Source organism: Ranitomeya variabilis, chromosome 2 (assembly GCF_051348905.1).
Source record: "Ranitomeya variabilis isolate aRanVar5 chromosome 2, aRanVar5.hap1, whole genome shotgun sequence".
NCBI classification, from domain to species: Eukaryota; Metazoa; Chordata; class Amphibia; order Anura; family Dendrobatidae; genus Ranitomeya; species Ranitomeya variabilis.
In genome coordinates, this window is record NC_135233.1 from 985,102,839 (window position 1) to 985,115,413 (window position 12,575).

A 12,575-nucleotide genomic window follows, 5' to 3' on the forward strand; every position below is an offset into this window, starting at 1 on the left:
AGGCACATCAGGGGTCTCCAAACGCAACATGGCGCCACCATTGATTCCAGCCAATCTTGCATTCAAAAAGTCAAATGGTGCTCCCTCCCTTCCAAGCCCCGACGTGCGCCCAAACAGTGGTTTACCCCCACATTTGGGGTACCAGCGTACTCAGGACAAACTGGGCAACAACTGTTGGGGTCCAATTTCTCCTGATACCCTTGCAAAAATAAAAAATTACTTGCTAATTTTTGAGGAAAGAACAATTATTTTTTATTTTCATGGCTCTGCGTTATAAACTTCTGTGACGCACTTGGGGGTTGAACGTGCTCACCACACATCTAGATAAGTTCCTTGGGGGGTCTAGTTTCCAAAATGGAGTCAATTGTGGGGTGTTTCTACTGTTTAGGCACATCAGGGGCTCTGCAAATGCAATGTGACGCCCGCAGACCATTCCATCAAAGTCTGCATTTCAAATGTCACTACTTCCCTTCCGAGCCCTGTCGTGTGCCCAAACAGTGGTTACCCCCACATATGGGGTATCAGCGTACTCACAACAAACTGGGCAACAAATATTGGGGTCCAATTTCTCCTGTTACCCTTGTGAAAATAAAAAATTGCTTGCTAAAACATCTTTTCTGAGGAAAGAAAAATGATTTTTTATTTTCACGGCTCTGCATTGTAAACGTCTGTGAAGCACTTGGGGGTTGAACGTGCTCACCACACATCTAGATAAGTTCCTGGGGGGTCTAGTTTCCAAAATGGGGTCACTTGTGGGGGGTTTCTACTGTTTAGGCATATCAGGGGCTCTGCAAACGTAACATGATGCCCGCAGACCATTCCATCCAAGTCTGCATTTCAAAACGTCACTACTTCCCTTCCGAGCCCCGGCATGTGCCCAAACAGTGGTTTACCCCCCACATATGGGGTATCAGCGTACTCAGGAGAAACTGGAAAACAACTTTTGGGGTCCAATTTCTCCTGTTACCTTTGGGAAAATAAAAAAAATGTGGGCTAAAAAATCATTTTTGAGAAAAGAAAAATTATTTTTTATTTTCATGGCTCTGCGTTATAAACTTCTGTGAAGCACTTGGGGGTTCAAAGTGCTCACCACACATCTAGATTAGTTCCTTCGGAGGTCTAGTTTCCAAAATGGGGTCACTTGTGCGGGAGCTCCAATGTTTAGGCACACAGGGGCTCTCCAAACGCGACATGGTGTCCGCTAATGATTGGAGCTAATTTTCCATTCAAAAAGCCAAATGGCGTGCCTTCCCTTCCGAGCCCTGCGGTGCGCCCAAACAGTGGTTTACCCCCACATATGGGGTATCATCGTACTCAGGACAAACTGGACAACAACATTTGGGGTCCAATTTCTCCTATTACCCTTGGGAAAATAAAAAATTCTGGGCTAAAAATCATTTTTGAGGAAAGAAAAATTATTTTTTATTTTAACGGCTCTGCGTTATAAACTTCTGTAAAGCACCTGGGGGTTATAAGTGCTCACTATGCATCTAGATAAGTTCCTTGGGGGGTCTAGTTTCCAAAATGGGGTCACTTGTAGGGGAGCTCCAATGTTTAGGCACACAGGGGCTCTCCAAACGCGACATGGTGTCCGCTAATGATTGGAGCTAATTTTCTATTCAAAAAGTCAAATGGCACGCCTCCCCTTCCGAGCCTTGCCGTGCACCCAAACAGTGGTTTACCCCCACATATGAGGTATCGGCGTACTCAGGAGAAATTGCCCAACAAATTTTAGGATCCATTTTATCCTGTTGCCCATGTGAAAATGAAAAAATTGAGGCTAAAAGAAATTTTGTGTGAAAAAAAAGTACTTTTTCATTTTTACGGATCAATTTGTGAAGCACCTGAGAGTTTAAAGTGCTCACTATGCTTCTAGATAAGTTCCTTGGGGGGTCTAGTTTCCAAAATGGGGTCACTTGTGGGGGAGCTCCAATGTTTAGGCACACAGGGGCTCTCCAAACGTGACATGGTGTCTGCTAGCGATGGAGATAATTTTTCATTGAAAAAGTCAAATGGCGCTCCTTCCCTTCCGAGCCCTGCCGTGTGCCCAAACAGTGGTTTACCCCACATATGAGGTATCAGCGTACTCAGAACAAATTGGACAACAACGTTCGTGGTCCAGTTTCTCCTTTTACCCTTGGGAAAATAAAAAAAATTTCGCTAAAAGATCATTTTTGTGACTAAAAAGTTAAATGTTCATTTTTTACTTCCATGTTGCTTCTGCTGCTGTGAAACACCTGAAGGGTTAATAAACTTCTTGAATGTGGTTTTGAGCACCTTGAGGGGTGCAGTTTTTAAAATGGTGTCACTTTGGGGTATTTTCAGCCATATAGAACCCTCAAACTGACTTCAAATGTGAGGTGGTCCCTAAAAAAAATGGTTTTGTAAATTTTGTTGTAAAAATGAGAAATCACTGGTCAAATTTTAACCCTTATAACTTCCTAGCAAAAAAAAAATGTTGTTTCCAAAATTGTGCTGATGTAAAGTAGACATGTGGGAAATGTTATTTATTAACTATTTTGTGTCACATAACTCTCTGGTTTAACAGAATAAAAATTCAAAATGTGAAAATTGCGAAATTTTCAAAATTTTTGCCAAATTTCCATTTTTTTCACAAATAAACTCAGAAATTATCGACCTAAATTTACCACTAACATGAAGCCCAATATGTCATGAAAAAACAATCTCAGAATCGCTAGGATCCGTTGAAGCGTTCCTGAGTTATTACCTCATAAAGGGACACTGGTCAGAATTGCAAAAAACGGCAAGGTCATGAAGGGGTTAAGCCTGGTTAATAATGGAGAGGAGTCAATAAGACACCTATCCATTATTAAGCCACTAGTCTGAAAGGGTTAAAAAACCCACACATATTAAGAATAAAGTATTTTAATGAAAGAAAGACACAGGGTTTTATTATTCTTTATTGTACACTCAATCCAACTGAAGACCCTCGTTCTCCTGAAAAAAATTCTGAAAAAAAATTTCCCAAATAAAAAAGCAACAATATCCCATACCTGTCAGCCGTACAGTCATGTCCCATGCTGTAAATCCATCTGAAGGGGTTAAATACAGTTACAACCAGGAGCGCTGCTAATGCTGCGGCTCCCGGCTGTAAAAGACAGGGGAATGAATGAAATGAAGGTAACGTAGCTTCGGTGACTAGCGGTGCCATCACCGAAGCTGCTCCCCCTGGCGGCATAAAGTCATATGAACTGTAGCGTGGGAATTTTTCTGAATATTTTCTCACTGGTCAGCGCTTGGTCACATCATGTGATGGTGATGATCAATACTCACCTGTCTGCACAGTTACGGCTCGAAGTGATAACTGCTATTGTATTACCCTCTGACTTTTTTTTTTTTTTTATAGATGTAAATGTACAATTTGTAACGCATATTGGTTTCACTTTTTTTTTTTGTTTGTCATTACTTTTTAGCATATTGTCAGCTAACAAGCAGGAATATACAAATGCTGTACTACTGATAATGCTGAAATACTGGCCCTGATCATTTCCCACCTTGATTGCTAATTAGTATATTACTCATCCAAGTGGCTCATCTTCAAACCTTCGTGAGTGCAGCTGGCCTGTTTAGATGGCCTCATATTCGGAAACGAATGTTCCTAGGAAGGCTTGTTCCTTATTGACCTGTCTAATAACCGCATAACGCCCCATTCAGAAGTTTGTATTTCACAGTGTATCACAGTTCTTGTCTCCATTCTAGCATACAGGGATGTCACCAAGTGGACCTCAAAAAATCACGGCAACATGTCTGTTTTTGTTTCGGGCTACAGATAAGTCGCTCATACAAGTCTGAGAAAATCATGGAAGGCGTCGGTGTACAATTGCATGTGCGCTCCATAATGAACATGTCATGTTTAGGAAAAGCTTTAAACTCATACGCAAGAACTGACGAAATGCTGATGCAAAAAACTGATCAAGAACGGTCCGTGTTTTTACGTTCCAGAAAAATCGCGGTTGTCTGAATAAGGCGTTTGAATAATCTTTTAGGTGCTATACACATGAATAAACAAGATGAACAATCTTCAGCTGTTTTGGTGATTGTCCTTTACAACAAATTAAAGAATCGTTGTTGATCAAACACAGTTCGGACATGTTGGATTTTTTTTTATTTAGTTAAAAAACAAACAAACACTAGATTCCAATTCCAACCCTTTTAATTCTAGAATCTTATTACTCAAACAGCTTATGCCGACTATACCGCTGTAACGGTCTACACATATGTTTATCACAGTAGTGAATGCTTTTGGCATATATTTTACCCTTGTAAATACTTTTGCACTAAAGTCAACCACAAGCAGGAATAAATCCAGTAATATTGGCACATTATCTGGATAATTCTGCTTGTTGGCATACCCTGAGAAGTAACAGATTGCGATCATTTAGTCTGCCTGCCAATAGCATGCTGTGTCTTCATTGGGTATGTTTCTGCTTTTTTATCCTGAAAAGCTTAATTAATTGATCTGATTTGCCTGTATAAGGCCAGGGTCACACCAGTGTCATGCTGTAACCAGAGGCGTAGCTAGGGTTTTGGTACAGGGGGGTGAAGCTTCTGAGTGGGCCCCTAACCAGGTAACCTTGATTACAACTCGATGACGCCCCCTAATAGTGGAGGAGAACCTCAGCAGATGACCGCACTGTTGAAGATAATCTCTATATAACGACCAACATGGATATTACTGCCATATGATCAGTGGTAGATACCAACCCTACAGAGCATATAAGAGATCACTGCACAGTTACAGATAATGACTTACCGTTGACGTTCTTTATGATGGAATCGTCACTTTTCCCATCTGGCCCAGACCGACATGACAATTTCTTCCAGCTACAACTCATCTGCAGAGAAAACAACAGACACGTTTCACTTTTCACATTCCAGCCCCATCACCATCTATTCCCAACCTGCACAAACTCCTCATCCTGCTGATACCCCAATACTGAGCCGCTGCTGCCGTATGTGTCCCTATTACTGCACCTGATACCCCAATACTGAGCCGCTGCTGCCGTATGTGTCCCTATTACTGCACCTGATACCCCAATACTGATCCGCTGCTGCCGTATGTCTCCCTATTACTGCACCTGATACCCCGATACTGAGCTGCTTCTGCCGTATGTGTCCCTATTACTGCACCTGATACCCCAATACTGAGCCACTGCTGCCGTATGTGACACTATTACTGCACCCGATACCCCAATACTGAGCCGCTGCTGCCGTATGTGTCCCTATTACTGCACCTGATACCCTGATACTGAGCCTGTGCTGCCATATGTGTCCCTATTACTGCCAGATATCCCAATACTGAGCCACTGCTGCCGTATGTGACCCTATTACGCCACCTGATACCCCGATACTGAGCCTCTGCTGCCGTATGTGAACATATTACTGCACCTACTCTGTGGTTCTCTGTACCCTCTAAATTCTAAAGCACCCCTCTATAATATAGTAATGCCGGGTGCAAGTGCCCTAGAAAACAGAGCCCACATTTTGCCCCATAGAAAGTAATAATGTGCCCCTTTGATAGTCACAGTAACCTGAGTTCCCCTATTACAATAAGTGCTCACTTTACATTTAATAATTTTAATAATGTCCCAAGTCAACCCCCCTGTACAGCTCCCCTATACACAGTATAATGCCCCCTAACTGTATAGTACCACCCACACAGCATACTGACCCCTTAGGAGCCTTCAAACTGTTTGATGGCTCCAACACTGTAATCCCCACGCTATATGATGGCCCCATAGATAACCTCCATATAGTATAATGTGCCAGATAGTCCTCAATACAGCACAAGGCAGCACCCCTATAGGCAGACCCTGTAGTTTAAAGCAGCACCCCGCCATAGGCAGATCCTGTAGAATAAGGCAGCACTCCCCCCCCCCCCCCCCCCCATAGGCAGATTCTGTAGAATAAGGCAGCACTCCCCCATAGGCAGATACTGTAGAATAAGGCAGCACTCCCCCTTATAGGCAGATCCTGTACACTATGTTCCAAATTATTATGCAAATGACATTTTTCTCGGATTTTCCTAAATGGTCAGTGCAAATGACAGTCAGTCTAATACAAGTCATCACCCGTTAGAGTATACATCGAATTTTATTGATGAAACCTCCCAATGATAACAGTATAATCTCCAAAATGAATAAAAACTCAAAATGCACTGTTCCAAATTATTAGGCACAGTAGTATTTCTAAACATTTGATATGATTTAAAGAACTGAAAATGCTCATTTGTGGAATTTGCAGCATTAGGAGGTCACATTAACTGAACAAAAAAGCTACAAAACATCCTAACAGGCCAAGTTACATGTTAACATAGGACCCTTCTTTGATATCACCTTCACAGTTCTTGCATCCATTTAACTTGTGAGTTTTTGGAGAGTTTCTGCTTATATTTCTTTGCATGAAGTCAGAATAGCCTCCCAGAGCTGCTGTTTTGATGTGAACTGCCTCCCACCCTCATAGATCTTTTGCTTTATGATACTCCAAAGGTTCTCTATAGGGTTGAGGTCAGGGGAAGATGGTGGCCACACCATGAGTTTCTCCTTTTATGCCCATAGCAGCCAATTGCTCAGAGGTATTCATTGTCATGCATGAAGATGATTTTGTTCCTGAAGGCACGTTTCTGCTTTTTAGACCATGGAAGAAAGTTGTCAGTCAGAAACTCTATTTACTTTGCTGAGGTCATTTTCACACCTTCAGGAACCTTAAAGGGCCCCACAAGCTGGTTCCCCATGATTCCAGCCCAAAACATGACTCCTCCACCTCCTTGCTGACGTCGCAGCCTTGTTGGGACATGGTGGCCATCCACCAACCATCCACTACTCCATCCATCTGGACCATCCAGGGTTGCTCGACACTCATCAGTAAACAAGACTGTTTGAAAATTAGTCTTCATGTATGTCTGGGCCCACTGCAGCCGTTTCTGCTTGTGAACACTGTTTAGGAGTGGCCGAATAGTAGGTTTATGCACCACAGCAAGCCTTTGAAGGATCCTACACCTTGAAGTTTGAGGGACTCCAGACGCACCAGCAGCTTCAAATAACTGTTTGCTGCTTTGTAATGGTATTTTGGCAGCTGCTCTCTTAATCCAATGAATTTGTCTGCCAGAAAACATCCTCATTATGCCTTTATTTGCATGAACTCTGTCTGTGCTCTGTTTCAGTCACAAATCTCATAAGAGTATGATGATCACTTAAGTTTTCGTGAAATATCTAATTTTTTCATACCTTGTCCAAGGCATTGCACTATTTAACGCTTTTCAGCAGCAGAGAGATCCTTTTTATTTCCCATATTGCTTGAAACCTGTGACCTGCATAATAATGTGGAACATCATTTTTGAGTAGTTTTCCTTTAATTAGAATCACCTGGAAAACTAGTTATCACATGTGTTTAAGATTGATTTCAGTGATTCATTGAACCCTGAGACATAATACCATCCACGAGTTTATTTGAAAAACAAAACAATTAAATCTTTAAGACACTTAAATCCAATTTGCATAATAATTTGGAACACAGTGTGTATATAAGGCAGCACTCCCCCCCCCCCCCCCCCCCCATAGGCAGATACTGTAGAATAAGGCAGCACTCACCCCCCCCCCCTATAGGCAGATACTGTAGAATAAGGCAGTCCCAATAAAAACACAGTAAATAAATACTCACCTCTCTATCTCCTTGTTCCAGCGGTGCTTCACTGCTTCCTGCTCATCTGACAGCGGCGCTGGACGGTGACGTCATCGCGCCCGCTGTCAGACGGTGTGGTGGATGATGGGAGGAGCACTCCTTCCCTCATCACTGCGGTGAGCTACATCGGCTAGATGCAGATACAGCTCACCATGCGATGACATGCGGGGGGCCCACTGCTGGCACTGGGCCCCCTGCCTGCTCAGGGGCCCCATAGCAGCAGAGCAGGGAGATCGATTTTCCCTGCTCTGCCGCAGAATGTAACTGCACCCACCAAGCGGGGGCCTCCCACCAATATAGGGATAAATATCTCAAAACATGTAAAATACACGTCTCTTTGCTGTGAACCGTTTCTAATGATAAGGAACATTTAACAAAAGAGAAACTATTGAAAGTGTAGGGACCTGGCTACGGTCCTACATCTCAGTGGCTGGCGCAGAGCGGCAGAGTCATGGCACCTGACCTGGCTAGCCTAGCCAGGCTTCCTTAGTACCCTGCCTGTACCTAATGCTTTGCTTATGGCATGCGGCAGCCTTCTCCGATCCCAACAGAAGCTTCTAGGCGCTACCTATTCAGCTATATGATCGCTCCCTCGGATTAGATCAGATGAGAGTTTGTTCAGCTACCTTCGAGTAAGGAGGCGGAGCCACGATGTCGGTGCGAGAAGAGGATTCTCCACCGCGGAGAGCGGCAGGACTTCACTCTGGATCTTCAGTCACTGAAGATCCAGAGGGGAAGTGGGTCAGTCTTCACAGTGTCGCGGTGGGTGAGTATGATGTCTGTCTGTCTGTGTCTGTCTGTGTGTGTGTATCTTTCTTGCAGATCCTGTCCTACACAGCACCATACTGTATATACAGGTCCACACTTTATCCTGCATTACAGTGTCTGTGTATACTGTATGTATATAGTGTGGACCTGTTTACAGTATAGTGCTGTGTACACTTATGCAGCCCCTCAGCCTCTATTCTATATACAGCCAGCACAGCAACAGCCTCTGATATATACAGGTAAACAGCCTCTGACATATACAGCCCAGCAGCAGATATATACCGTATTTTCCGCTTTGTAAGACGCACTTTTTTTCCCCAAAATTTTTGGGGAAAATGGGGGGTGCGTCTTACAATGCGGACATAGCTTATCGGTGCTGCCGCTGCGGGTGTCCGATGCTTGCCGCCACACTATCCCCGATGCTGCCGTGTGCTGCTGCCGCGCTGTGTCCCCTGTGCTGCTGCCGCGCTGTGTCCCCTGTGCTGCTGCCGCGCTGTGTCCCCTGTGCTGCCGCCGCGCTGTGTCCCCTGTGCTGCCGCCGCGCTGTGTCCCCTGTGCTGCCGCCGCGCTGTGTCCCCTGTGCTGCCGCCGCGGCGGCGTCCCCTGTGCTGCCGCCGCCGCGCGGCGTCCCCTGTGCTGCCGCCGCCGCGCGGCGTCCCCTGTGCTGCCGCCGCCGCGCGGCGTCCCCTGTGCTGCCGCCGCCGCGCGGCGTCCCCTGTGCTGCCGCCGCCGCGCGGCGTCCCCTGTGCTGCCGCCGCCGCGCGGCGTCCCCTGTGCTGCCGCCGCCGCGCTGTGTCACAGGTGCTTGCTGCCGCTCTCTGTCCCGTGCTGCGTGGGGGGCTCTGCAGTTCTATCCATGCCTTCCTGTGTAGTGGATTCTTTCCAGGAAAATGGCCGCTGGGAGGTCTCGGGAGATGAGATCTCAGTGCTGAAATCTCATCTCCCGAGATCTTGTTGCCGAGATCTTCATCTGCGCATGCGCCACCTCCCGGCGGCCATTTTCCCGGAAGGAATCCACCGCACAGGAAAGCATGGATGGAACTGCAGAGCTCCCCCATGCAGCACGGGACAGAGAGCAGCGGCAGCACCCGGCAGCATTGGACAGACCATGGCGTCAAGCATCGGGGACACAGCATGGCAGCATCACCCGGTAAAAGAGCGCTGCAGCAATCATCAGGGATACAGTGCGGCAGTAGCACCCAGTAAAAGAGTGTGGCAGCAAGCATCAGGGACACAGCATGGTGGCAGCACCCGGCAGCAAGGGACAGAGTGCGATGGCAAGCTTCGGGGACACAGCATGGCGGCAGCACGCGGCAGCATGGGACAGAGTGCGACGGCAACACCCACCTCTTGCAGCAGCAACGCTGAGACCCCGCTTCACCACAGCCACCACCCCGGTAATCAATAAGATGCATCGATTATAAGAAGCACCACCATTTAAAAAAAAAATGTTTTTTTCCTATTTTTCTCCTCAAAATTTAGGGTGCGTCTTATAATCCGGAGCGTCTTATAAAGCGAAAAATACGGTGTATGTATATATATATATATATATATATATATATATATATATATATATATATATATATTATATACACAGCAGAAGCCTCTCATACATATACAGCCCAGCAGCAGTCTTTGATATAGACAGCCCAAATTTCTACAATAATAGACAGCCCAAATTTCTACAATAATAGACAGCCCAAATTTCTACAATATATACATACATATATACATACTGCAGTGGTGAGCGTTCCTTCTCAAAACTCAAGTTAGTTGAAAACCAATTTAGGACATCCATGAAGCAGGAACGACTTGTAAATTTGGCTATCATGAGCATCGAGTCAGATATACTGCGTGAATTGGACTTTAGTGACATCATTAATGATTTTGCAGCACAAAAATCAAGGAAGGTGCCTGGATTGTAAAAAAAAAAATGAACGATTTTACCTGAATTGCTCTGCGTAAATGATTTTTGTAAATAAACTTGCGTTCGTTTCATTTTGTGTTTTTGCATTACATATTGCAACACCTTGAAAAATGGGCCACCCACCTCTTAAATCCGGCCCTGCTGCTTGATGAATTGGCCCATTGGGTTGGACAACCCTTTGGCCATATGTACTAACTAGTCTGGATGTCAGGTTGATGGTGATAAGTTTCAGGTCCATTGATGGCTGCGTTCAGATTGAGTGGGCAAGGGTAAGGTGCAAACTAACACTCCTCCTTTTAATATTCTGGTAGGGTAAACTTATATATTTTTTTTCTTTGCAGAGAAACCATTGGTCCATTCAGGATGAAAGTGGAGTTTGCACCTCTGAACATCCCATTGGCGAGGCGGATCCAGACGTTAGCTGTATTACAGTGGGTCTTCTCATTTTTACTGCTTGGTAAGATCATTCACAAATTGCATTTTGCACCCACTTGCTTTCATTTTCTGTGGGATATCACACAGGATGTGTGGTAATGGTAATTGCTTAAGGTAAGGGTACAATTTCCAAATATGTGACCTTGATGAAGCAACTTGGCCAACTACACATTGTGTGTGTTCGTTTCTCAGTAACTTCTGCTTACATATTGTAATATTTTAATAGTTTAGATAGTTACAGACCCAACCATGCCCAAAAAAGTTGTTTTTTTTATTTCACTTTTTATCTATTTTAGTCCCACTAGAGGACTTGAACCTATAAAACGTCTACTACTAGCACTGTAGTTATAGTCCTGCCTAATATTAAGCCACTAATAGGAGTACAAAAATGGCAGACCCAGGGGCATTTATTAGGTCTCTAGCTACCATGACAACTCATGGGCATCCTGCAATCATGGTACAGTAGGTACACTTCATCTACTAGCTATTGACAGTGTCATCTAAGAGGCTACACTGCAAGGATCTGAGTAATCTGCAATCTTGGCCTGATAGATTACAGCTGATGACCAAAGAGATTATGGAGAGAAAAGGAGGGAACAGCTGCAACATGCAAAAGATACAGATCTGCAGATTCTTTCAGTGATTTTTTTTTTTTTTCCTCAGAGCTGGATTCACAGCTACACTGCTCTGTACTGCTGTATAATGTCCTCCATACTGCTGCTTATGAGGGTGTGCTATAGAGACAGGGAAGCAGGCTCTTTTTTTTCTGTGGCATGTATAGAGCTGAAAATTCAGGATGCAGTAATATCATGGCCAGAAAGTTATTCTTTCATATACATAATATTATTATTATTATTATTATTATTATTGTGAAAAGTCACCTGGAAATGACACGTTGCTTTTCTAATAGCACAAGGTCACTTTCCTACCTCACCTTTCTCCCACATTCAAATCTTCTGAAGCTCAAGTTATAAATAGAGGTTACATGCTGTTCTGTGTCTTTCTGGAATCGCTGTGTGCACATGCCCTTCACAAGCCTAACTCCGTCCAAACTCTGTATTCTATTGCATCCATATGTCGCACATCGAGCTCCCGACCTCTGAGGTGTGGTGAGTTTTCTTATGATTATTTATCTCCTTTTTTTTCTCCACGATTTTTCATTCGAAAACTCCTTTGTGAGTGAAAAGTTGGGCATAGTGGAAATAAAAAAAACAAACAAACTAAAGTACTCCAGACTGACATACGAAAGTAAACAAGTTATGTCCTGCTGCTCCTGTCGAGACAGTGCCTAGTCCTCTGCCCATGTCTACTATGCAGCAGCAATGAAATCCTGATACTGCTGAAGCAGATCCACTCTAATTATTGATTGTTGATGGCTCGCACATGTCGGCGTGATGTCAGTACTGCAGCCCAGTAAACGAGCATGGACAAGGTATTAACAGATCGTACTGATTCTTTTATCATTTTATGCCATTCTTAGTGATCCTTTTAAAAGGAATCTGTCAACTTGATACCACACCCCCCACTTCCAAAGCGTTTATATTGTCATTTTGGTTTCTGAAAAAATGGTGATTGATACCTTTACCGATGCAATTTGTTGCTTCATAATTTTGATTTTTTTTTTAAATGAATATGCAAATGAGGCTTAAGTGCTCTGGGAATGTCAAAGCTCCTCCCGAGCTGTCAGTCAATTGGAGGAATGTGGGACTGGGCAGGGAACAGAGCGGGTGGGTGGAGCAGAGTA

The 12,575-nt window shown here is 44.3% G+C and overlaps 1 protein-coding gene across 2 annotated transcripts in view; it reads left to right on the forward strand.

The window, feature by feature from the left end:
• Nucleotides 1–12,575, forward strand: part of MOGAT1 (monoacylglycerol O-acyltransferase 1) — a 61,059-nt gene that overhangs the window by 29,957 nt on the left and 18,527 nt on the right. For both annotated transcript variants that reach the window (XM_077290883.1, XM_077290882.1), the window contains exon 2: nucleotides 10,738–10,853. In XM_077290883.1, coding sequence (XP_077146998.1) covers nucleotides 10,760–10,853 — 94 coding nt within the window. In that variant the 5' untranslated portion in view covers nucleotides 10,738–10,759. The remainder of the gene's footprint in view (nucleotides 1–10,737; nucleotides 10,854–12,575) is intronic.